General features: G+C 40.8%; 1 protein-coding gene across 1 annotated transcript in view; it reads left to right on the forward strand.

Annotated features, from left to right (window-relative positions):
* UST (uronyl 2-sulfotransferase) overlaps positions 1-23,901 on the forward strand; it is a 172,676-nt gene that overhangs the window by 44,595 nt on the left and 104,180 nt on the right. The window contains 1 exon segment of the mRNA XM_050893787.1: positions 21,835-21,878. Within this exon segment, the coding sequence (XP_050749744.1) occupies positions 21,835-21,878 (44 nt within the window).

The raw sequence follows: 23,901 nt of genomic DNA on the forward strand, positions 1-23,901 counted from the left end.
CGTACCATTTTCAGGAAAAGTAGTCACCCTTCTTAATTAGTCGTTCTGTTGTCAACCTGGGAAGGTCAACAAGAGCAGGAGATCTCCTGTGCCCACCCAGGCAGTCACTGGGCAGCATGGTGTGCCGTCAGGACCAAGAAAGGAAAATCAGGAGACAGCATATGTTGAAAGTGTTGGTGATAGATGCCAAGGAGCGTAAGTAGAGAAGCTGGAGAATAGGTGCAGAACTCTGTGTCGCATCACTGATGCGGGGAGGCAGGCTGCCCTCAGCTTCGTCAGGTGCCAGTGTAAGACTGGTCCCAAATGAGGCAGAAAGTGGCAGGGTGGGAGAGGAAAGCCTCCCGCCGGCAGCACCAGTGCCCCGCTGGTGGCTGGCATTCATTCGTTCTTGCCTCTGCAGCGGGCACTCTGATGGGCAGCTTGGTTAGTTCAACATGTTTGCAGGTGATTGCAAACTGAGTATTCCTTGTCTTCTGGACACCAAAAGGAAGATGTTTTGGTCAGATTTCTGGAAGCTTTAGGTGCGCAGATGACACCAGCTATGGCTCAGGCAGGACGCTTGTCTGCCCTGTGTGTGGGGAGATTATTTTATGGACTACTCCATAACTCCAGCAGCTGCTGTGTACATGTATTACATGCTCGCTAATGCTTTTCAGTGGCATGTGTTCCTTGGCCTGTCCTACTAGCAAGAGGGCTTGTTGCCCTGAAGAGCCCTCCTCAGATTAATTACTACTGTGGCTGCCTGTGTGGCTGTGGCAAACTCACCATGGCCGCAGGTCTGAGAGTTACTGTAGGACCGTGGTGCCTCCGTGTGAGGCAGAAATTCCTGCCGGCTGCCTGTGGGCGTGGGGAACATTAGGTTTTCCATGGTGGCCTTGCACGAGGATCGCTCACGGCCAGACTTGCAAAATGCTGCTGTGGGGCCAGACGGGGTCCCGCAGGGTTTGGCTTGCACGGGAGCCGGTAGAGCAGCTGTAACAGGCCCTTTGGAGGAGAGCGTGATGGCTCAGCTCAGCCGGGGACTTCAGTTTCTCCGTTGAGTAGGGTGGCAGTTGAAGTGCTGATGGGACTGTAAGGCTGAATCGATGCCCACCTGGCTTGTGTTGTACATTTGCCATGACTTGTGGCAACAGGCTGTCGGGAGGTTTAGCTTGGTTTGTATCGCAAGTGAAGTGTATCTGTAGTGCTTGAGCGAAAGCTGTCATTCTTAAATATTGTATGGTTGGAGTTGTGGTTCGGGGCTTTTCTTTGTTGTTATTGCATTAAAACAGCATTCCTAACAGTTGAAGCAGGTGCAGAATTGTCGTGGTTAAAGTGTTTACAGGAAATGTAAACATGTGATATGTGAGTATACTGAAAGAGCAATTTAGCTGGCCTTCTGTTTAATCTGGCAAAATCTCAAGTATCATTGAGTGGTAGTGGGTTATTCACCTGTTGCTTTAAATGTTTTCTCTGTCTGTACTGTTTTCCCCTGTTGCTGATCAGGTGAATAACCGAATCAGGAGGAGTTTAGGAAGAAGCAGATCAGCAGCAGTAGCCAGCTCTCCCACTGTTCGCTATGGGATGCTCTTGTCACACAAGAAGTAAATTTTTTTTTTTTTTAAGTATTTTGCAGAATGGGGATTTCTGCTAAAGTAAAAGCAAGAGATTAAATGAAAGTATGAATGTACTTGAGTTTTTCTAAAAGCAGCAGTAGGAAGAGAAAGCAAACAGGTTTCAGTTTCCATAGAAACAAAGAGAGGAAAAAAGAATTATCTCAAAACAGCTTCTAATGCCTGTGTTAAAGCGAGAAAGGAGACACTTAACCAGAACTCTCTGAAGTAACCAGCTTATTGGGGGTCCTGCTTCCAAAATGCACGGTTTCAATTCAAGGCTGCTAGAAACAAAAATACAGTAAAGAATTGTATCTCAGTGAATAATTCCATATGTGCCACATTGTAGATTTGGAGCATTCAAAGCTGCATTTGCTGATTCAGTCATAAATTAATTCAAGTTTAAAAACACCATCGTGTGTAGTGTCACACAGTTTGCTATCAGCCATAAAAACGTTACTGTTCAAGTGGTTTACACAATGTGTGGAGAAGCTGGAGGGTGACTCCTGCGGGCTGGGAACAACGGTCTTGCTGCAGTGGTCCAGCGCTCAGAGGTCCTGTTGAAAGCCACTCGCAGAGCAGGTGGTGCGACACTTCCTGGTCCTGCTCGGAAGGGAAGGCGGCACCGCTGAGGTGCGGCTCGGGTCCGGCCACCACGGCTGGGTGAGGCAGAGGGAGGCTGCTGCCAGGGCATCAGTTTGGGCGCTGCGGGGTGGCACCGGGGGCTCAGTGGTGCAGGTGCCACATTTGCACCCATGTATAGCTCAGGACAGGTTTGCAGAAGGCAGAGACATGATCATGTGCTGGTCGCGATGGTCTCTTGCAGGTGCTGGGGATGCTGCTGGTTTGGAATAGGGTCTGGTTGCTGGATGTGGTTGTGTGTCATTTAGGGTGTGCTAGGGTGCAACACTGCAATTATAATCAGAAACCTGATAGAGTTTTACAGAAGCAAATTTTCTTTACTTCATTTAACCTGCACTCTCCATTAGCACATATTCTTTATTGATGAGAATAATAGTAATAATATTTTTCATATACCATGGTGCTAAGCTATAATGGCATATGTACATGTTAAGGAAGGTGTCTATTAAGGATCAGTACTCTGGGTTTGTGCAATGTCTGCTTTAATGCTTAGAAAGTGGAGAGTTAACATTTTGATTATATTTGCAGATGATTCTGAAGTAAAGATATTGTAAAAGCCAGTAAGGGCAGAGATACATTTCAGAACAATCTAGAAAAATTAGGTTGATAGTAAATAACAGGTCAGTTGAGGAAAAATATGGAACTGGCATAATTACAGAAAAATAGTTAAAATGCCAAAATTACATAAAGTTCTGAGTACTAAATAGCATACTAACAATGGAAGTCAAGTCAAAAACAGGTTGTGTGCCAGATTGCAAAGAAATAAAAAAGACTATAATTTCAGCTGTGTGAAAACAGTGTTGTGTTAGACGTAAAGATACTCTTCCATTTGTAATGGCAGAAATTTTCTAATCACTGAAGACATTGTAACTGGGTTTCTGACATTTCTGTGCTGCCTTTATGAGTTTCCTGAAAAGTGTGAACTGCCTTCACTTATTTCTGTACTGAAAACAAATTTTGAAACTGTAAAATGCCTGTTTCTCCGTGATTGTTTTAACAGAAACTGTAGCTCCTCCAGGATATTGGTCAGTGGCTGGGAGGAGTAAAACTGCTTTCCCCTTTGTGATCTTTGAGTGACTAAATTATTCCTAAATCTTAGTTACACTATGAAATCACATTTCCCAACCTACCCTAACTACTTCTGACATACATTGCTGTCCTGTTCTGTCTGGGCGAAGCCACTGCTGACTAGCAATGTCATATGGAATAATATAAACACGTTAAATTTCTTGAAGCTTCTGTGTTGCTTTTTATTTGTGTGTTGTGCACTTATGGATGGATGCATGCATGCTTTGGAAAGGATGCCTTGACTGACTGGTATTTTTGTGTTAATATTGTCGGAATATTGCAAGGAAAGTTAAGTGTCAGAAATGTACACCTTATAACAGCTTGGGTCTGTGCAGGAAATCCCTCTTTCCTTCAGAGGAGAAACTATTCTGCGTAACCAAAACTTAAGTAGCTGGAAGTTTCCACTGATTTCAGCACTGGCTTCCAGCAGAAATTATTTTGAAAGTTCATTTGGGTTCTGATGACCCGAGTATCTGTTTTGCAGAATGGTTGAGAAATGAACATCAGGAGTCCCCAGGTAAACGGTGGTTTGGTTTCGTTTTGTCTTTTTGTTTTGTTTTTTTTTTCTTGTGGTTTGTGGCTAGAGCACCATTATCTAACGTGATGATATAACCTATTTGCTTCTTATGCATCGTCTGCCTTAGCCCCAGCAATGGTACTGATGTCGGTCAACGTATTGGGTCGGCTCTGTTTAATCCACAAGTTGGAGAAACAACTACAGAAGACCAAAAACTCCTTAACAACTGTTCAGCTTACTCATATTTGTTTTCCAGTTCATATTTGGTAAAAGAAGAGAGGGATCCACCTGACACTGTAATGTTTCGCTCCACATTTCTTGGGACTCATCCGCACTGCCCTTTTTCTGTGTTAGCTCCCACAGTAACTTTGAGTGTGTTTACACTCAAACATGTCCAAATTACACGTCCAAAAAAGAGCAACGAAGCTGGTTGCTTCGTTGGGAAGTGATTGTCCCCCTGTACTCGGCACTGGTGAGGCCACACCTCGAATACTGTGTTCAGTTTTGGGCCCCTCACTACAAGAAAGACATTGAGGTGCTGGAGCGTGTCCAAAGAAGGGCAACGAAGCTGGTGAAGGGTCTAGAGCACAAGTCTTATGAGGAGTGGCTGAGGGAACTGGGGTTGTTTAGCCTGGAGAAAAGGAGGCTGAGGGGAGACCGTATTGCTCTCTACGACTACCTGAAAGGAGGTTGGAGTGAGGTGGGTGTCTGTCTCTTCTCCCAAGTAGCAAGCAATAGGACGAGAGGAAATGGCCTCCAGTTGCGCTAGGGGAGGTTTAGATTGGATATAAGGAAAAATTTCTTCACCAAAAGGGTTGTCAAGCATTGGAACAGGCTGCCCAGGGAAGTGGTTGAGTCACCATCTGTCCTGGTTTTGGCTGGGACAGAGTTAACTCTCTTCTTAGTAGCTGGTACAGTGCTGTGTTTTGGATTTAGTGTGAGAATAATGTTGATAACACGCTGACATTTTAATTGTTGCTAAGTAGCGCTTATCTTAAGCCAAGGACTTTTCAGTTTCCCATGCTCTGCCAGCAAGCAGGTGTGCAAGAAGCTGGGAGGGAGCATAGCCGGGGCAGCTGACCTGAACTAGCCAAAGGGGTATTCCATACCATGGAGCGTCATGCCCAGTATATAAACGGGGGGGGAGTTGGCTGGGAGGCGCGGATCGCTGCTGGGGCATCGGTCAGCGGGTGGTGAGCAATTGCATTGTGCATCACTTGTCCTTTCTTGGGTGTTATTTCTTTTTTTTTTTTTTTTTTTTGGTTGTTGTTGTTGTATTCCTTTTCATTACAATTATTATTATTCTTAGTTAGCAGTGTATTTTTATTTTTACTTTAGTTATTAAGCTGTTCTTATCTCAACCCACAAGTTTTACTTTTTTTCCTTTCCTCCTCCCCACCCTGCTGGGAGGGGGAAGTGGCTGTGTGGTGCTTAGTTGCTGACTGGGGTTAAACCACGACACCATCCCTGGAGGTATTTAAAAGACGTGTAGGTGTGGCACTTGGGGACATGGTTTAGTGGTGGACTTGGCAGTGTTAGGTTTACGGTTGGACTTGACGATCTTAAAGGTCTTTTCCAACCTGAATGATTCTATGATTCTACAGCCTAAACCAAGGCTTGTGATTCCCGGGAGCTGTGGACGTTGGCAGTTGTGAACACTGTCTCTCAGACTCTGTAGACATTTAACTTAAAAGAACTGGTCCCACTGTTGGTGGTAGCGCTCCCAGCTTGAGCAGTGATGGTAGAAGAGGTTGAGGATGTGGCCCAACCCCTTGAAGTAAGGCTGGCATTTTGCATGGGGTCTGGGCTTTTCCTTGGGTCCGTGTACCTGCAGCAGCCCAGCTGCCAGAGTAGCCCAGGAGGCTGCAGTGTAGGGCTGAGACTTTGCAGTGTCAGTGATGAGGTGCTGATATCCATGTTTCTGTTTGTTTGTTTTTAATTCTCCTGAGGAATTCATAAGGGATGACTTCTGTTAGTTAATAGCTTTCAGTCGTGGTACTTAAAATTTGGCTAAACATTCAGCAAGTGCCATGAGAATACATGGTGAAAATGTATCCTGTCATTCAGCTGTGTTATGAAGAGGGAGAGTATCGTCAGAGCTAGTGTTTGCTGAGTGCTAGAAAGAAGCAGAAGGCCCTGAAATCTTTTCCGTGACTGAAGGTGGTGGAAGAGGGTATGCTGAGCCTGCTGGCATCCTTCCCAGCCCAAGCAGAAATATAGTAGCTTAATATGACATGATAAATCAAATACGAAGTTGCTTTTCTTCCCATGGAGATTATATTTAGAATAATCTATGATTCCATTACAATAAAGACACACTTCTAAAATAGCAAGTGAGGGGGAAGGAGAGAAGCAATGAGCAAATCAAAACCAAAAAGGATATATGAGGGCAAAGCTGGCCGTCCTGGTTCTGCTGTTGAGCTTTAGGCTTTTTGGTTTTACTGGGGGGGGAGTGGGGGGGGTGTGCACTAGTTTCCTGCTGTGATTCATGCGCCAGGCCATTTGTTTTTTAAAAAAAAAAAAACAAACAAACACAACCCGACTACCCTGGTTTCCACTCAGAGTGGTATGTGGGAATCTCTGTCTTGCTGTAAAATTGTGTAGTTTTATATAAGCCTCGCATAGCTGCCTGTGCAAAATCCTGTTTGTGCTCACTCGCCGCATGTTCCAGCTGACGGCACCGTATTTATGCCTCTTCCTTTAAGCTTCCGTGAACTAAAATGGCAGCATATTTCAGGGTTTCTTAGGAGCTAAATGCAATGCTTGTTTACATCCCAAAGAAAGAGTAAAAAGTGTAAGAGTATGTGAAGTCCTGGACTTAAATAAATGAATAATAAACTCTTAAGGATGTTGGAAACTTGATGTGTTTTAGTTAACTGTGAAGTTAGTGAGTGCTGGGCCCTACATGAGCATGTCAGAAGGCTGTATCTTCTTTCCAAAGAGGTGCTAATTTGAAGGCTCAATCCTGCAAGCGTTACTGGTGTAAAACTTACTTCATCAGTTGCTCTCATGGCTTTCCATGTACTACTGTACTACTACTACTGTACTAAAGTAACCCTTTGCAGGGCTTTTAGATCAGTTTACTTCTATAATGGCTCTTACAAAATATGTCAAACAATGATTTGGATTTTAAAATGACTCTGAAGAAAAAATTGCTGTTAGAGATGTTTGAGGTGACACTGTTTTATTTTACTTTAAGGAAGGATTGCAAAGAAGGGAGGAAAACTGCCTGGCATGGGAGTAGGAGCTCTGGGCCCAGTTGAGTCATTTGAAGCACTTTATTGCTTGTGCCTTGGCTGCGAACTCACATTTCAGCCTGAGTAAATACACTGGTGTCTTCTGAAATACGAATATTGGTAATCCCGGTGCCAGGGCATTTTGTCAAGGTTTCTACCCCAGTTTTACCTCCTTAAGGTCCCATTTTCAGCCTCCTAATTTTCAACAGTTTGGGCTGGTATATTTTCAGTGCCAGAAGTCTGTCTTAGGCTGATTTTTTTTTTTCTTTTTCTTTTTCTTAAATATTTATTTTAATTTGAGTAAAAAATAATGTGCTATTTTTGAGAAGGCAGCTGGGGGAATTACATTGTTTCTTAGAGTTTGACAAAAATAAGTTCTGGAGGGCTCTTGATTGGTAAATAATGTAATACAGTGGAAACTGCTGTGGGAAACGAGAAGAAAACAGTGGAGACCTCTTAAACGGCTTGTGTGAAGTTGCAGCGGCAGCGGAGAGGACGTATTTTCACAGCTGTATTTTGTTTGGAGTTAGGGGAGCTGAGGAGCTGACACTCTGGCTGACCATAGCAGGAGAGCTGCTGATAGCAGATTCATAAGGACGTCAAGACCTGGAACAAAATGACTTGCGGTAGGAAGTCTGAGATGAATTTTTGAGGGCTAGAGAGGAAAATAACGTCACAGAAGTCCTGACACGTGTCCCAAAGCCTAGAGCGTTGTCAGGCCAAAGACACTGAAGCCTCGAGCAATATGCTACAACCGTTGCTGAAAGGTTGTTTCACGTTCATAGCAGGGTAGCAAATTTAGTGTGCCTGCTGGTGTGGCAGTGCAGTTCGGTCAAATGTGCTCCTTTAAATTGTGAAGACTGCATTCAGATTGAAACAAATTTGGTGTTGGCATTATACTGATTTTTGGGTGTTGTTTAAAATAGAATCCCTTTCCCACAAGAGTCCATTCGAAGGAGAATTCAGTATTCACCAGAAAGTACCTTCTGTCTTTGGATCAGAGGTCAGGACAATCCACAGCAGTGTTAAATTCTCCATGAGTAACTAATATTGGTACTGCAGGCACCATCCACATAGTTGTCTGTCTGTCCTGGTGATTTTTACACTGCAGACCATTGTTTCTATGTCTGGAGATGCTAGGTTCCTTAATTTTTAGGTACTTGGCTTCAGAAAAATCTGAGCATTTACCCTCTGAAAATGGCCTCTTTCAAGATGCAAGGTATCTAATTTGTTAGATGGCTTTAAAAGGTAAGCATTTAAAAAAAACCAAAAACCAAAAAAAAACCAAACCCGTGAGCAGTGAACACTTCAATATGTGGAATGAGATTTGATTTTGTTTCTGTGGTGCTTGTGTGAACACATTTCCATTATACATCTCTTGAGTAAAGACTGTCAGTCATGCTAAATGGGGTTCACTTAGGAGAAGTGAGTTTTGTGATATGTTGCTGACTGGGGAACTCAATAATTTAACTTCAGAATTACTGTACTTAGAGAACCTCTGCTGTAAAGGGACAGAAATCCCACATGAAGAAAGACAAAGCCATAAGAAAATTAATGAGTGAGATCTGGATGACATTGTCTTGTAAGAATGTTTTTACTTAAGGAGACATATAGCATGTAAGAGTAAACTGAGCTATAATTATGTGTAAGTTAGCATTTAAGCTTCTAATACACAGAAAACCACAACTCTAAACTTTGTAATAGGGGAGAAGATACTTCCTATGTATTACATAAGAATTGCATTTTTCATGTATCTGAATGTTCATTTCAGTATGCTGCAATTTCTTTACTCTGTATCTCAGTCAAGCTCAATAGAAATTTGTAGAAATGAAATACTGTCGCTGAAATGACCCTGTGAAATGTGGTAGAATTACACCACTCTGCCTACTATATGATTAGAACAAAAAGCCTATTCTCGCCTTTCAGCAAAAGTTTAAAAGTATTACCATAAAGCTCTGGCATTAAAAAAGCATTGTTACTCTTACAAAGAAGGCTAATGGGTGTGTCCTAAAAATAATACACCACCTAGTAATATAATGCAATAATACATCTAAGTTACAGTGTCCTGTAATATGTGCCAATATGAATACATTTAACTTTTTTAAACAACTAATTTCTTATTGGTTAGGAGTCTGCCAACCATTCAAGTGAAGCAGAGATTGTTGCTGATATATATTTATATAGTTATATGTAGATACAGTAAAAAAATTCTCTTAATGCATGTGTACACTGAGAAGCTGAATTTAGTTAATGGCTACTATATCGTGATAGTCTACATGGCACAGAAGTTTTTAATATATTTTAAGAGGTCTCTTGTAAGAAGCATGGTCTGCAGGAGGGCTGGTGAGTGGCAGTTAGAGATCTATTAAACTACCACATCTTAGTGGTGACATCCTGATGTGGTTCTCCAAGCTAAATAAAACACAGGAAAATGATATAAAAAGAAAGAGCACGCCTAGGTAATTGTTACCAGTAGTGAATGTTTGCATTTCAGAGTTTGTAAGTGCGGTCAAAGCACCCAAGAGCAGTCCTAAATAAACAGTTACCCAAGTGAGTCAAAATGCATTTTAGACTTTCTTAGTACCTTCATCAAGTTGAACTCCTCACCAGTTAGGTTAGTAGTATATATAGAAAGTGCAGATCTTTCTGGGACAGGTAGGGAGCACGAGAGAAATAATGCCAATTTGAAGACTTCTGCTGAGGTTGATGAAACTTGGACTGCTTGTGTGGTTGTATGACACTGCAATCCAGTGTAGTTACCTTTTTAACATAAAGATGTTAATGCAGAACCTGTCATTGCTGACATATTTGAGACACTATTTTGGTCATTGGAGAGCTTAAGGCTGCAAGAATTAATCAATACATCTGAAAACTCTTCATGTGTCTGTTGTGTTACAAATGTTTTCACTCAAACTTTTGAAAATTGAAAGCATACTAAATGCTTGATAATTGATAGCCAAATCTTTGCTGTTTACAATCTAGGAAAAACCATCGGTACATATTTATATTTACTGCTGGATATGTTTATGAGTTGATGAAAGTCATGAGGGTTGTGTTGTCTCTTTCATACAGGTAAGCCTTGTGTATGCATTGTGTAGGTCTCAGGCTTCAGTAATAAGGACAGCATTAGATTTTGGAGAGCAAAAGTTTTTCTAACAATACATTCAATTCTTTTTTTCATAGGGCATCCTACAGAATGTTTACGACTAACAAATCATGCGCTCGTACAAAAATGAGTATGAATCTTGTTTAAGATCGTGAGAAATGAGGCAGAAGGCAGGAAAAGTCATCTTTCTAGAAATCATGATGTTTGTGCTGGGCACTTGCAGTGCTTTGTAGAAGAAGAAAATTCTTTCAGAAACATTGAGTTTTAAGTTATCTCTTCCATGTACTAAAATGACACTTTTCTCAGTAAAGGCTGAAATCTGAAGTAGAAGGTGTGTATTGCAAGGGGTTGGAATGACAGGAATGGGGTTAATCCCGTCCTTTTACAGTTGCAGGAGATTAAAGGGTGCTGAAATAGAAAGGCAGGTTTAAGCCAAGTCCAATGCTCTGTGGTTGCTAAATCTTGCCTCTTATTTTTAAACATGCAATTTCTATATACAAGTTCCTAAAATACAAAACACTTGCACTGAGAAGTCTTTTTGTTACTCAAATGCATCTGTTTGAGACAGGAGTAGAAAGGAGTTAAAATGTCTTCATGAACAGAAGCCAGTAGCTGGAGAGTGTGAAAATTGAGCAGTTTGGCCAAAGCATTTATAGTAATGGAAAATACTTGTATTAAATCATATTGAAGTCTAGAAAACCATCTGAAGCTTTAGTATTTTTTGTAATAGAGATTAATAAAACTTTATGCTAATGTGTCATAAAGAAGAAATAGCTCATTTAGGTACAGTATGTTCCTTATCTGATCTACTTATATATTCTGTTTTGCAGTTATAGGCTTTTAACAGACCTTGGCAGGAAATGCTACTTCCAATTTTGTGCCTGTTAAGCCTTTTGAGGATGGGAAGCTAATAATGGTTAAACAATTTGTAATTTTTTTTAAAATTTTATCTTCAGAGAAGAAAGCAATACGAAGATAGCCACTTCTTACATAGAGTGCTGTTGCTTTTCAAGAGATACGTAAGTATAGGGAAGAGTTTTACAGTTATTCTCTCGTGGCACAAAAAAAAGGGTAGAGAGGAGGAAAAGGAGAAAGACTTGTAAACAGGCTCTTTTTTTATTTTCAGTTGTACTTTTTGAGATCAGATAGAAAGAGAACCTGAACTGTGAAGAAAGTGGAAAACCGTACAGACATACAACTCAATCCTGCAGGCTACCTCGTGGGGGTCCATTATCCTAAATGCAGCTGCCTCTGTAAAGAAGTGTGACAAAATCATAGCAACCGTATGACTCGAGAGATGTTGTGAAAAGCATATGCAAGGAAAACTCATTTGGCTTTAGCACAATAAAAATATGAGTAATTCTTTAGAGCTTTATGTGACCAATTGTCTGTGAAGCGTGTTCGTTTCTTCTCCGCTAGGAAGGTGCTGCTGGGGTCAGACCACAGACCTAGGCAGCTTCTCGGAAATGTGCCTCCAGGGACAGGAACTTAAACCAAACGCCCAACAAACAACCCATTCTGGACAGCATTTGTAGCGTAGTACTTAATAATACTAATAATAGTAATAAAAGTCTTCCTTGAATAACTTGGTGACTTTCCAGCTGGGTGTTCTCCAAAGTTCATTGACTTGCTGTTTTCCAAGATTGCCTATGCAGGCAGAAAAGAGAGAGGTGTGTCTGAAAATATCTGCATAAATGCAATGGACAGGAATAAAGCTTGCAAGTTGAGTTAAGTTTAAATAATAAAATCCTTGTCTCTGGAAAAACGTCATGCAAAAGAGCAGAGCTGATGTCTGGTATTGTTGTAATAGGAAACTCTTGAGAGTGGTATCATCTGAGAAGGTGTCTGGTCAGATACAGATTCCCTGGAGTTTGTAGCCTGAATGGCAGAGTGAAGTGAGACTAAGAGGCCTCGGACGTGACAGTGTCTTCATTGAAGCTTCATCATTATGTCCTTTGTGCAGCCCTAAACCCCACTTTTAAATTGTCGTCACTTTGGTAAGAAGAGCCTTGCAGAGAGAAGGCTTATCTGTGGAGTTGCAGTCCTGTACTTCAGATGTGCGGAGTGAGGTCTCCTGCGTTTGGTGTGCTGCCCTCCATGCAGGGGAGAGCATGCACATTGAAACGGGAAGTGTCATGGCCCTGCCACCATCTTTTGTCCCACAGAGCTTCTTCCTATGCGTCATGCATTCTGCAGGGTAGAGGTAAAAAAGTTTTCTCTGATGAAGGCAAATGGCCTGCAAATATTCCCGCACCTATGTATCACTCAGGAGGGAAAGAGGGAAACAGAGTAACCCTAAGCCTTAAAAAGTTTCTTCATATGACAATCAATTAACAGACTTCTTGCCAAGCTAGTGAAACTATCACTGTACGTTCAGCTGGAGTGGAAAGATCTTCCTGAAAAGTTTTCATGGAGTGCTCAAAGAGATCCAAAAGAAGGGAATTGGTATTCACCTCCAATCATCTCTCCCCACGCTCTTTTCTGCAATTTCCCCTTTGTTTCCGTTCTGCTTTTATGAAGTTGTTGCTCTTATCTGAGTTGAAATTTTTATGCTTGTTTTTACTGAATTGCATCTGGTGTTTTCAGACCATTTCTTTAACTGATCAGTATCCTTCTGTGTTCACCCTGGAGTTTCAGCAGATGTCAAATCCCTTCATTTGGTATTGTTATCAAATTTAATACCAGTGCTTTTTAATGCATTTTTTCAAGTCATGAATGAGAATATTGAGTGATAGGACCCAAAACAACACCCAGGGGAAGTTTGCTTGAATTAAGAAAAAAAAATAAAGAAATAGGGCTGGAATAGGAGCTGGTTTAATTTGCCTGTCGGTTCTAAAGCAGCATGGCAACACCTGGGTCGTTCCTAGCAGATGCCTGCCTAATCTGCTCTTGGAGCTCTGCAGTGGTGACCAGTCCACATCCCCCTGACTTACTGCAACATTTTTATGCTTCCAGTGTTGGTTTTGGTAACTACTTTCAGAGTATTATCTTTCAGCCAGATTTTCACTCATTTATTCTCTGTTAATTCTCAAAGATAGTTGTTAATGCAGCCTGCCACAGACAGTTTCGGAAGTATGCTACCTGAATGTCATTAAGTCTAGCTCATTTCCAATGTCAGATGTTTGTAACTACTCTCTTAACTTGCTAGTTTCTGTGCTACACTGATCCTTTTTGTATTCAGCCATAGTAATTTGACACAGTTTCCACTATTCTTCTCATGTTAGCCAGTTAGGAAATGAAGTAGGAGACCAATCTTTGTGTGATTTCAGTGGGTGGCAGTTTAGATGTTGAACTGTGAGCTTTTCCCAACTTGCCCCTTCAGTTTTGAACAGCTTCGTTTGTAGTTGCCTAGCTTTAAGTATTGCTTGACCACACATTTTGGGCAGAGAATTTTTCCCAGGGACACCCCAAAGGCACCAAGAAGCATAGTACTGTGTGTATTTATAGAACTGACTCTGCATTTTTGTTAAGGTAAATCTTGCTAAGGAAATTAAGAAAAGAATAGAAGTCATTACAAAATATCTGGCACACTTTGTAACAGAAGATAGGATAAAAATCTTCTTGGGGGGGGGGGAACCCCAACAAACCAAAAACCCCCCATATTTAATCAGTGTCCACTTGCTATGTGATACCAGAAAGCAGAATTTGAGACCAGCTGAAAAGCAGAGTGAAGATGAAGAACAGATTAATGAGGCTTTGAAGTGCCTTTAGTAGAGAGCTACCTGGCTGCAGAGATAGATCGCAGTCTTTGTTCTCATAGTGAAACGCATTCAAATAAAATCAAAATAGTTTGGCTTTATGTCACCTTATTGTTTTGGTCATTAGGTTTTCTCTACACTGTCTTTATCGATAGAGAGCTGTGTATCTGCTTTTCCTTTGAGTGCAGGAAAATACCCGTTGGGGCTGGTTTTATTACTCGATTTGATTTTGTTTTTTTTTCCCCTCTCCCTGCCCCCAGTAGTAATAAAGCAGTTTATTGACAAAACAAACAATAAAATGAGACACCTGTCTGTACATTTTGAAATGCTTGTTATCTTTCTGTATAAGGTGTGTTGAAGCAAGGCTTAAACACACAATTCGGAGAGGATCTGTGATTTCAGAGTAGCTTTGCCTTCTGGAGTCTCCTCTCTTTGCAGGAGGGGGGCCATGCCTAGCATGCACCTTCCCCTGTCCTGCCCGCACCTCTCTGCTGCACGTGCCAAAACCAGGAGGACAGCAGTGACCCTCTCACCAGGGGTAACTGGGCAGGCAGTGTGCCACTGTTGGGTGCAGAAAGGATGACTGAACCTGCAAAGATCTTAGAGAAGGGTGAGGAGGATCTCAGAAGAGTAGGAAGGGGCTGAGAACTAGCAATGCAGAGGATAAGACTGCTGTTTGTAGGTACGTTGGGCTGGGGCCAGTATATACTGGGCTATGAAGACTTCTGGGTGCTAAAGGCCAGTACAAGAAAAGAGTTGGTGTGAACTGGTCATGGAGGAGTTCCAGAGTAAAGATTAGATGCAAATGTCTAACAATTGGGGGTTAGGAAAAGTCTCCCAGCAAGAGTTTCGGAGCAAAATATTCAACTGCTTGATCTGTATATAGGACAAATACACAATGCGGGTGCTTGTGGTAAGAAGATTATGAACTTTCTGTGTCAGACCACCTAGGTCTGTCTTTGTGAGTTTGTAAGATGGAAGGATTTTTCTCTTTATTTGAGAGCAGTTTTAGCCAAGAGTTTTCATTATTGAATATTCAGATTCAATTTCATCTAGCCAGCATTTCTAAACGTTCATTAAAATGGGTCTTTCATCTTGTAGAATTATAGGCTGGAAAGTCTGTCATTAGAGGGTAGAAGCAAAAGCAAAAAGCACCAGGAATATCACCGATAAACCCAATGTCTGCGATATTTCCATTGTAGTGCTGGCTGTAGATCACATAATTTGGATAGATGGGGTCATATCAGAACTTTGATTTTTTAATTTTTTTTTATTTGAACTAAACCACTGAAAGTTTTGAATTTCTTGTTTATGAATTATATATTTCAGTATGTGTGAATGTAACAAATACAGTTAATGTGGACATTTTTCCATGGAACAAGTTAGCACTCTAGTCTTGAGTATGTTAAAAGGCAAGCATATAAATATAAACACTAATAGATTTGGACAAACTGATCAGTATACAGAAAGTTAGTATTCTTAATATTTGTTTTCATAAAGGTATTTTTCTTCATTTAGAATCTTTCTCTGATGTATATTCTGCATTGGTTTAGAACCTACCATTATCCAAACTCTTTGTATCTGTATTCCAGTGGTACTTTCTTATATATTACATATGCAGAATTACCAGTAAGTTTTCAAAAACTGTACTTAAGTGTGCCAGTTTCGCTCCTGATTGTGTTAGAAGTATAAAACTGGTAGGTAAAAAAATCTGAATTGTATCTTAATGACGTTTCCAGGGTTCAGTTCACTGGGTAATAAAGCCAAATAGGTATTTTTATCATGTTGCAGCTTCTTTGCTTCATTGCGTGCAGTGATGTAGAGTGAATTAAATGTATGGGTTTGGTGTTGGGTTTTTTGGTATTTATGATTTAAAAAATGAGGAATAACCAAAATGTTTTGAAAGGCAAGAAAGGAAGCAGAAAAATCCATTTTGGAATGTTTTAAAAAAAATAATGCTTACTCTACATTCTTTTCATGGTCAAAATGAAAATTTTGACAGGATGTTAGTCTTGCACAGAGGAAACCAGTTGTAGGTACAGAGCCTTTTACATACGATGGAAGAAATTGCAGTAAGTCACTTTGCATTCCAGTGCAGACTCGTCAGTGGGGTTTTGCTATGTTAATCTTCTCTGCACACCTCTGAAAAAGTTCCCCCTGTTAACGCTGGTAGGGCTATGCTGACCTCAGCAATAGCAGGGTTTTCGGTTTAGGTTGGATTTGAGCTAAGCAATGTCATTCTGCTGAGCTGCTGGTTTTCAAGTTGCAGTCCCTAGCCCCCTTCCTGCCTTTGGACAACAAAGGGCTCCATGACATGATGACTAAGAATATCTTATTATTTCAAATATGTAAAAATCTATGAAATTTCTAAGGATGTCCACTGCTCCACTAGGAGGAAAAAAAATAAGGGAAAAAACCAAAAAAAGAGACACACCTATAAAATGCAGGAGGCTGAGAATAAACTGCAGAACCACCCCCAGTCTATTGTTTCTGGCAGTCCTGTCTGGCCTGGGTACGTGCTGCCAGCCACGGGTGTCCTGTTCGGGTTAACGTTCCTACTGGTGGAGCCTCCCCAGTGTTCTCTGTAGCGGGGAAATTTTTCATGGTGGAAAGAAAAGAGCAAGGAAATTGCATAGAATAAAATGATAACTGGCACTGGGGAGTCATGAACTGATTTTGATTGTGGGTGGCATTCCAGTTTCTTGTTTAAATAATTTTTTGTCTGGAAGCAGAGCAGAACTGATTCTCTTCTCATTACTCACTGGCACTTTCGTTTATTTTGAAGGTGCAGTTCTTAATGATTAGGGGTGCTTGGTGGGGGAGTCATTCTTCAAAGCCTTGATTTCCAGACCAGAAGACTCATCAGACAACTATTAAACTGTTCCTTTCCTTTTGAAGTCAGATGATTTAAGGGATGATATGCCAGTAAAGGTTGTATTGGCGCCTGGAAGTTTGAGGTGGTGACCAAGTGAAGAGAACAAAGCAGGATTTTCACAAGACACATTAAATTTGGCAGTAGCTGGATCCCAGCTCCCTTAGACTGCTGCTTGTGATTCCCACTAAGGGAAAACCCTGCTCCAGGAAAATAGTCAAAACTCCACATTTTCCATGTTGGCTTTCTCCCTTCATCTCTACTCAGTTCTTTCCGCATGATATCTAAATTGTTCAAATGGAGTGATCCTGTTGCAGTTGCTATCAAAGGGTCTTCAGTTCATACATAAGCCCATTTACTACCTCTTCCCATACTCCCCAGTCATTTTTTTTAAAGGTTTTTTTCAGGATTGCAGTTATCCTTGTTTTCTGTGGTTCTGAACTGGACACAGTAATATTTGTCCTTAATCCTGGTGACTGACCATCTTTCTGTATAAACTTGGCTTGCTTCAGGCAAAACCCCCACACTTCAGTGATTCCAAGAAAAAAGGAACATAACCACAAGGTTTCCCTGAAGATTTTGCATACAGCTGATTCACTTAACCTCAAAGATAATAAATTATGGAAAAATTTGGACTGCTTCCATGTATTCACCATCTTCTGTAATAAAGCTGAATTCTTTTTTTTTTTCTTTTTTTTTTTTTTCCCGACAGAAACTGGAGGGGACTGTTCAGTCAGCTCAAGTGTGCTATTGAGCATGTTTGTGGAAGGCATAATACCACTGTTTTGAGACTTGATTATTCTGTCTGACTTGTTTCTAATGCCTTAGACTTTCACGCTATTACAGGAAGGCAGAATATATTATAAGGCAGAAAATTTAATTTTTAAAAAGTAAATACTCCTCTCCAGGAAAAAAAAAATAGATCTAGAAGGGTCTTGTCTGTTGCCCGACAAGAACAATGATGTCTTTATTAAAGACTTCAGAGAACTCATCCTAATAATTTAGGGACATAGAATCATAGAATACCTCGAGTTGGAAGGGACCCATAAGGATCATCGAGTCCAACTCCCTGCTCCTCACAGGACTACCTAGCACTAAGTCATATGACTAAGAACATCGTCCAGACACTCCTTGAACTCTGACAGGCTTGGTGCTGTGGGGAGCCTGTTCCAGTGATTGACCACCCCTTTCAGTGAAGAACCTTTTTGTAATGTCCAATCTGAACTTCCTCTGAAACAGCTTCATTGCATTGCCTCGTGTCCTATCGCTGGTCACCAGAGAGGGGAGATCGCCACCTCGTCCTCCACTGCCCCCCTTGAGGAAGACACAGGTTGCTTCAGGACAATGGACTAGATTCTTTATGAGGAAAGATGACCTCCTCTTCTATCGCTTTATCATTTCCACCACAGAAAGCCTCTTCTCTTCTTGTGGCACTCAGTGATGTCAAACACTTGCTGTCTGTGCCAGAGCATATAAAAGCCGCATAATAATGTTCTCCATCTTAGATAAGCTTGTCGTGTTGATGTAGTTACAGTACACACTTGAGCTTATGAGTAGTGGTTTCAGTGTTTATGTTATTCATTCTTAGGTCCCTGATTTTTGATGTGCAACTCTCCTTTTTGTACTACTTTGTCATCTCTTAGTAGACAATAGTTTATAGATTGGCTTTACCTTGGTATTTCTCCATTGTTGCAATATTTATAATGCTGAATTTTTCTTTTGTTTTTAAACTAACCTAGTCTGACATGTATTCTCAGAAGAGCGGCCCTACGTGTGAAAGCGGCATCCTGTCTTAAGTTCATAAAATTTGTAAATACCCAACTCGGGACTCAGGCTTAATAAGCTTTTCATGGCCTCTTCTTGTGTTAGAAAGTCATCTTTCCTGCAGGTTTTCTGCAGAAATATTCTGACCTAGGTGCACGTTTTTCAGGTTATTTCTGCATGCATTAAGGCTCCTGTAGTGTGGCCCCTGTTTTGCAAGGAGAATGAAAGCAAGCCCAATTCTATGATACGATGATCAGTGAGAGCACGTGCAGGGCTTCGCAGGGTTAAGGAACTGGCTGGCGTACCCCAGAGCCTGCCTGCTCCACTCCATCGCAGCTGGATTTGTTGAGTTATTTTAGTGTTTTTTACTTAAGGTATGGTATGAATCATGCAGCAAAAGGTTTCACTTTTATTACTGAAAACAAATACTCATTTTAAACTTGAACCCAAAAGAATTCAGGCTATTGAATTGATGTGGCATGCTGTGGATGCTGAGATTGGCTCTGGTTCATATGCCTGAGGAGCAGAAATAGGAGATCTGGCAGGAGAAGGGAGCTAGCTCAGCACGTGGCATTTGGGGCAGTGTAAGGGAGCGGGGAATATCTGTAGCTTTCCTTCCTCTGTTCTTAATTTGTAAGTTATTCTGACTAGGTTTCAAATCAGTACTCTTAATTTCCTTGATCACTTGTGTCTGTCTGGCAATTAGTTTCTATCACTGTTAGTTGCTTCTGGATTTGAGCAAGCAACTGCCATGAAAAAGACCTTTATAAAATGGGCTAAAATTGTACTGTTGTCTTTTAAGTGGATACAGTAGTAAATAGACTGTGCTGTAAAAAAAACAACATTCTGAGAACAGAAGTCAAACCTACAGGACATATGTTCAAAGCCAGGGATATTTTGGTGTAATTTTAATCATTAAAAATTACAAAAGAAGGAAAATGCAGTATGCTTACTAAGAACATAGATTACGGATACAGAAAGGTGAAATTGGTGGCTCCTTAATTTTAAAGAATATCTCAAAAAGGTTTCCTTGTAGCTCACGCTCTTGACGCTGCTCTATAAGATACTGTATAAACTATGACTGTAATGATCTATTTTCTCAAGAGAAGGTGGTAATTCAAATCCTTCTCTACAGCAAAATGGGCCATGATAGGTGATTGCTAAAGATACGGTTAATATATATGTAGTTAATACTCATTTGGGTAAGCATAAACTACCTATGTTTTGGGGAGGTGAGAAATACATATGACTATTCATGTATCCTTCTTAATACCAATTATAAAACTCAAAATTTTGTTACTCTTGATTTTGAACAAGTTAGTGTTTTTCATATAATGTTTATGGCATTTTTAATGTGTTAACTTGTTTAGACAACAAAAATGCTTTTTAGCAAACATCACCTGTTTCAGCATAGATCAAAAGGAAACATTTTTCCTAACACAATGAGAAAACCATAAGAGTTATTTTTATCAACAACAGTGGCAGTCTTTCAGCTTAATTAATTACAAAGAGGAGAAAGTTGCGATGAACCACGTAGTAAGAGCCTGATCCTACAGGAAAGTTAAATCCTAAACGAGTGTGGAAGGAGAGGCACTAACAGAGCTTCCTTGCCCCCCTCCCAGGGGTAACCCTGGGTTTACCTGAAATGCTTATTTTCAAGTCCATCTCACTGGACACGGAGTAGCTACTTTATTGGAAAGCCATACACAACTCTGTTACCAGTCTGTGAACTGAATTACTTTCCTGGCAATTAGAGTCATATCAGAGGAATGGATAATAGAAATTATCCTGAATATAGGTAGTCAGCCAAATTATGGTATTGAAGTAATCAACTGGGTCATTCAAAGGATGGGTATTTGTGTCAAATGTATAGAAAGATGAGTTTCTGGTATGCTCCAGAAGATGATTCAGTTGACCATAGAAAAATAACTGTTCAGGCTTTTGTAGCTGTGCGAACTTTTGCAGATCAAGGTACATACAAGAACAAATTTGGGGTATTAGGACTAACTTTTAGATGAGTTGGAAGCCTTTTGACTCAAGTTTTCATAACTTCATAACCTATGCTGGAAAAGCATAGAAAAAACAGAAAGCAAAATACTTCTGCCAAGTAATCCTGACTTTTTATTGTACATGGAAATTTATCACACTCACTCACACACAAACTTCTCCTTCCTGCCTCGTGGATCCAGAAATCTGTTTTTTCTGGCACTCCGAACAACAGTGTGACACCGTGTCCTTTTGGCCAGATTGACAAGAGAAGAGCTCTTTGGTGCCAAATTATGTTTTACTCCCACTAGCCTGCGTTGCCCCAGAGGCAGTATCTATCTGCTGCCTGTTCAACACCCCAGGAGCAGAGATGCTCATGAGTGGGACATGCTTTTTACAGTGCTCCTCCATGTGACATTTGGATGTCTAGTAGGCACTTGTAAAAATGATTTTCATACTCCGTACTGATGTAAGGTTAGAGCAGAGGTATTTTTGCTGTCTTTGCTACAAGGATGACTGGGAGGAGAGACGTGTGGCCCGAGGGGAACTTTTAGACTTGCTGCAGGGTTTCATCTTCTGCTGGGACATGTTGGGAAAGCTCCTGATTAATCCTTTGGGAGAAGGGTTCAGGAAGGATAGTTGCAGGGAAGACAGCCTATGGGTGTGTGGGGGAGGGTGTATTTTGTTTATCAGTGTGTAAGTAATGGGTAAAAAGTCTGAAATTGTTGCCTTTTTTATTGTAGCTCCCTAAGAAGGGAACACTTAAAAATTTTTGAAGCTTTTTTTTTTTCTGAAGCTTTTGATCTGAATTAAAAGAGCATCTTGAAGGGGCAGGTGTAATTACATCAGAATACAACTCCCATTCAATCGATACTGTTCAGGAACAAAAGAGTAGCTTGGAGGCTGGGGAAAATCCATGTTAGAAGAGAGATAAGTGAATGCTTATCGCCTCCATTAGACCAAAATCTGATGAAGGCCTTTGATACTTTGTTATTTAAGAAATTTGTTTGAAGTTAACTGTGCTCACTTGCTTAAAATGTGCAAGGATGCAGCTGACAGTTTTTGTCATGCAAATAATTGAATGTCATGATTATTTAATTAAAGCTGCCTTGGCCCATTTAGTTTTATGCTAAAATGACAATGTGCATCTAATCTTTTATCACAAATGTAGCCAAACCAAATTAGTTTTGTTTTTCTCGTTAATCAAAAATTAAAGCAGAGGGTATTTATTTTCCCTGAGTTATTTGACACCACAGAACCAGCAGGATAGGTATACACTGATTCCATGAATTGTCAAGTTTTGAAGTTGTATTGGATGACTTTTGTTTATCTCCATCCTTCTTCTTTTTGTAGGAAATTCCACTTATTTGGATGACCACGGACCACCCCCTCAGAAGGTGAGCTGCTGTTGTTTTGCATTTGCTTTCTTCTTGCTTTTTTGGTTTTGTTTTTTAACTAGTTGTGTGTTTACATCAACAGCACTTGGCCCTTCTGACTTTCCCCCCCCAGTGTTTTTAGGCATTTGTAAGTAACTTGGGTTAAATCTCTGTGTGATTAAACTAATGGAATTTTTGTCACTGAGTCAAGGGAAGGCAGGGTTTTAGCGATGTTTTGTCTGTCAGCACATTCATGCAAAAATAAGACACTGCAGTTGGAGCTAATAAGGCAAGTGAAGATGGCCTTTTTGCTGGCAGCAGTTCCTAGAACATGGGCTCTGCTGCGGGTGCAATGCTTTCAAACAGCAGTAGGATATATTTAATGAATGTGCGTAATGAGTCCTTTTGTAGGGATAGGCTACACTGTTCCCATCACGTATGACTGTGCAGCATTGACTTTTTCCTCACCATCATCATGGCACCTCATGACATTTCATGTGAGGACTAGCATCGTGATGGTTTCTTCAAGAGGAAAAAGTGGAAGCAGGCATTTAGAGTCTCTTGTTTTGTTTTGTTTTACCCTGTCTTGGTTTATTCTCTAAGACATGATTTGGTACTATCTTGTGTCTGTCTTTCCAGACAAGAAGGCTATTATAACTCCTTTTGTATAGCAGTTATTTAAAAAATAAAAAAAAAAAAAAAGACAACAGTTCTCTTGCCACGTTCTAATTGCTCCAGACTCACTTTATTTCTGTAGGTGCAGTGGGGTATCTTATTGAGGTATTTGGGTAGAACTAACTGTGGTTTTGAAGTCTTTATGCTGTGCAGTTGGAACACTTGAAGGTGCAGCTTTTCTGAAAGTTTCCTTTCCAAATTATGTAGAATTCTCACTGTTACTTGTAAAACACCAAAGCAGAAAGGGAGTGGGAGATACTGTGATTATGTATATAATAATAATTAGTCATAGGCTAATTTATATAGTATAGCCTATGGCTTTCTTTAATATTAAACTTTTCAAGTAGTATTGTTTTAATGGAACTTAGATGCCTGAATGCTTTTGTAAGCCCTATTGGTATTTAAGTAGAAATTTTACCTGTTTTAAGAAGTCCCCATGAAAGAGTGAGATTCCATGGTCATTTCTAGCCAAAATGGTGGAGCCTGCTGATGAAAGGATTGTTTTTTCCTCAGCAGTGCAGGATTCCCACGGGGCTGATGTCGGTGAGCTAGAGCAGTTACCTGAAAACGTGTTGTCGTGGTTTAACCCCAGTCAGCAACTAAGCACCACGCAGCCGCTGCCCCCTCCCAGTGGAGTGAGGAGGAAGAAAGGAAAGAAAAAGTAAAACTTGTGGGTTGAGATAAGAGCAGTTTAATAACTAAAGTAAAATATAATACTAGCAATAGTAATAATGAAATATAATAATAATAATAGTAATGAAAAGGAATATAACAAAAAAAAGGAAGGGGGGGGGGGGGGGGAAGTGATGCACTATGCAGTTGCTCACCACCCGCTGACCGATGCCAGAGCCACAATCCGCACCTCCCGGCCAACTGCCCCCTGTTTATATACTGGGCATGACATTCCATGGTATGGAATACCCCTTTGGCTAGTTCAGGTCAGCTGCCCCGGCTCTGCTCCCTCCCAGCTTCTTGCACACCTGCTTGCTGGCAGAGCATGGGAAACTGAAAAGTCCTTGGCTTAAGATAAGCGCTACTTAGCAACAACTAAAATGTCAGAGTGTTATCAACATCATTCTCACACTAAATCCAAAACACAGCACTGTACCAGCTACTAAGAAGAGAGTTAACTCTATCCCAGCCGAAACCAGGACACGTGTCTGTCTTCTGGTTTAGTTTTCAGACAGATTATTTCGCCGATGTGGCCCACCGTGAATGCTAGTGCAGCAGGTGAGAGTGAGTAGTTAGAGATGGGGTGGAGGTGAACCACCACTATCTCTGATGGTAGTCCTCACTCATCTCTGTTCAAACTGACCATGAAGTCGCATCCTGAGCCACCAGGCCTTGACTTTAAATACTCAGTCATGTG

The sequence above is a fragment of the Gymnogyps californianus genome, chromosome 3, assembly GCF_018139145.2.
Source record: "Gymnogyps californianus isolate 813 chromosome 3, ASM1813914v2, whole genome shotgun sequence".
Classification (NCBI taxonomy): Eukaryota; Metazoa; Chordata; class Aves; order Accipitriformes; family Cathartidae; genus Gymnogyps; species Gymnogyps californianus.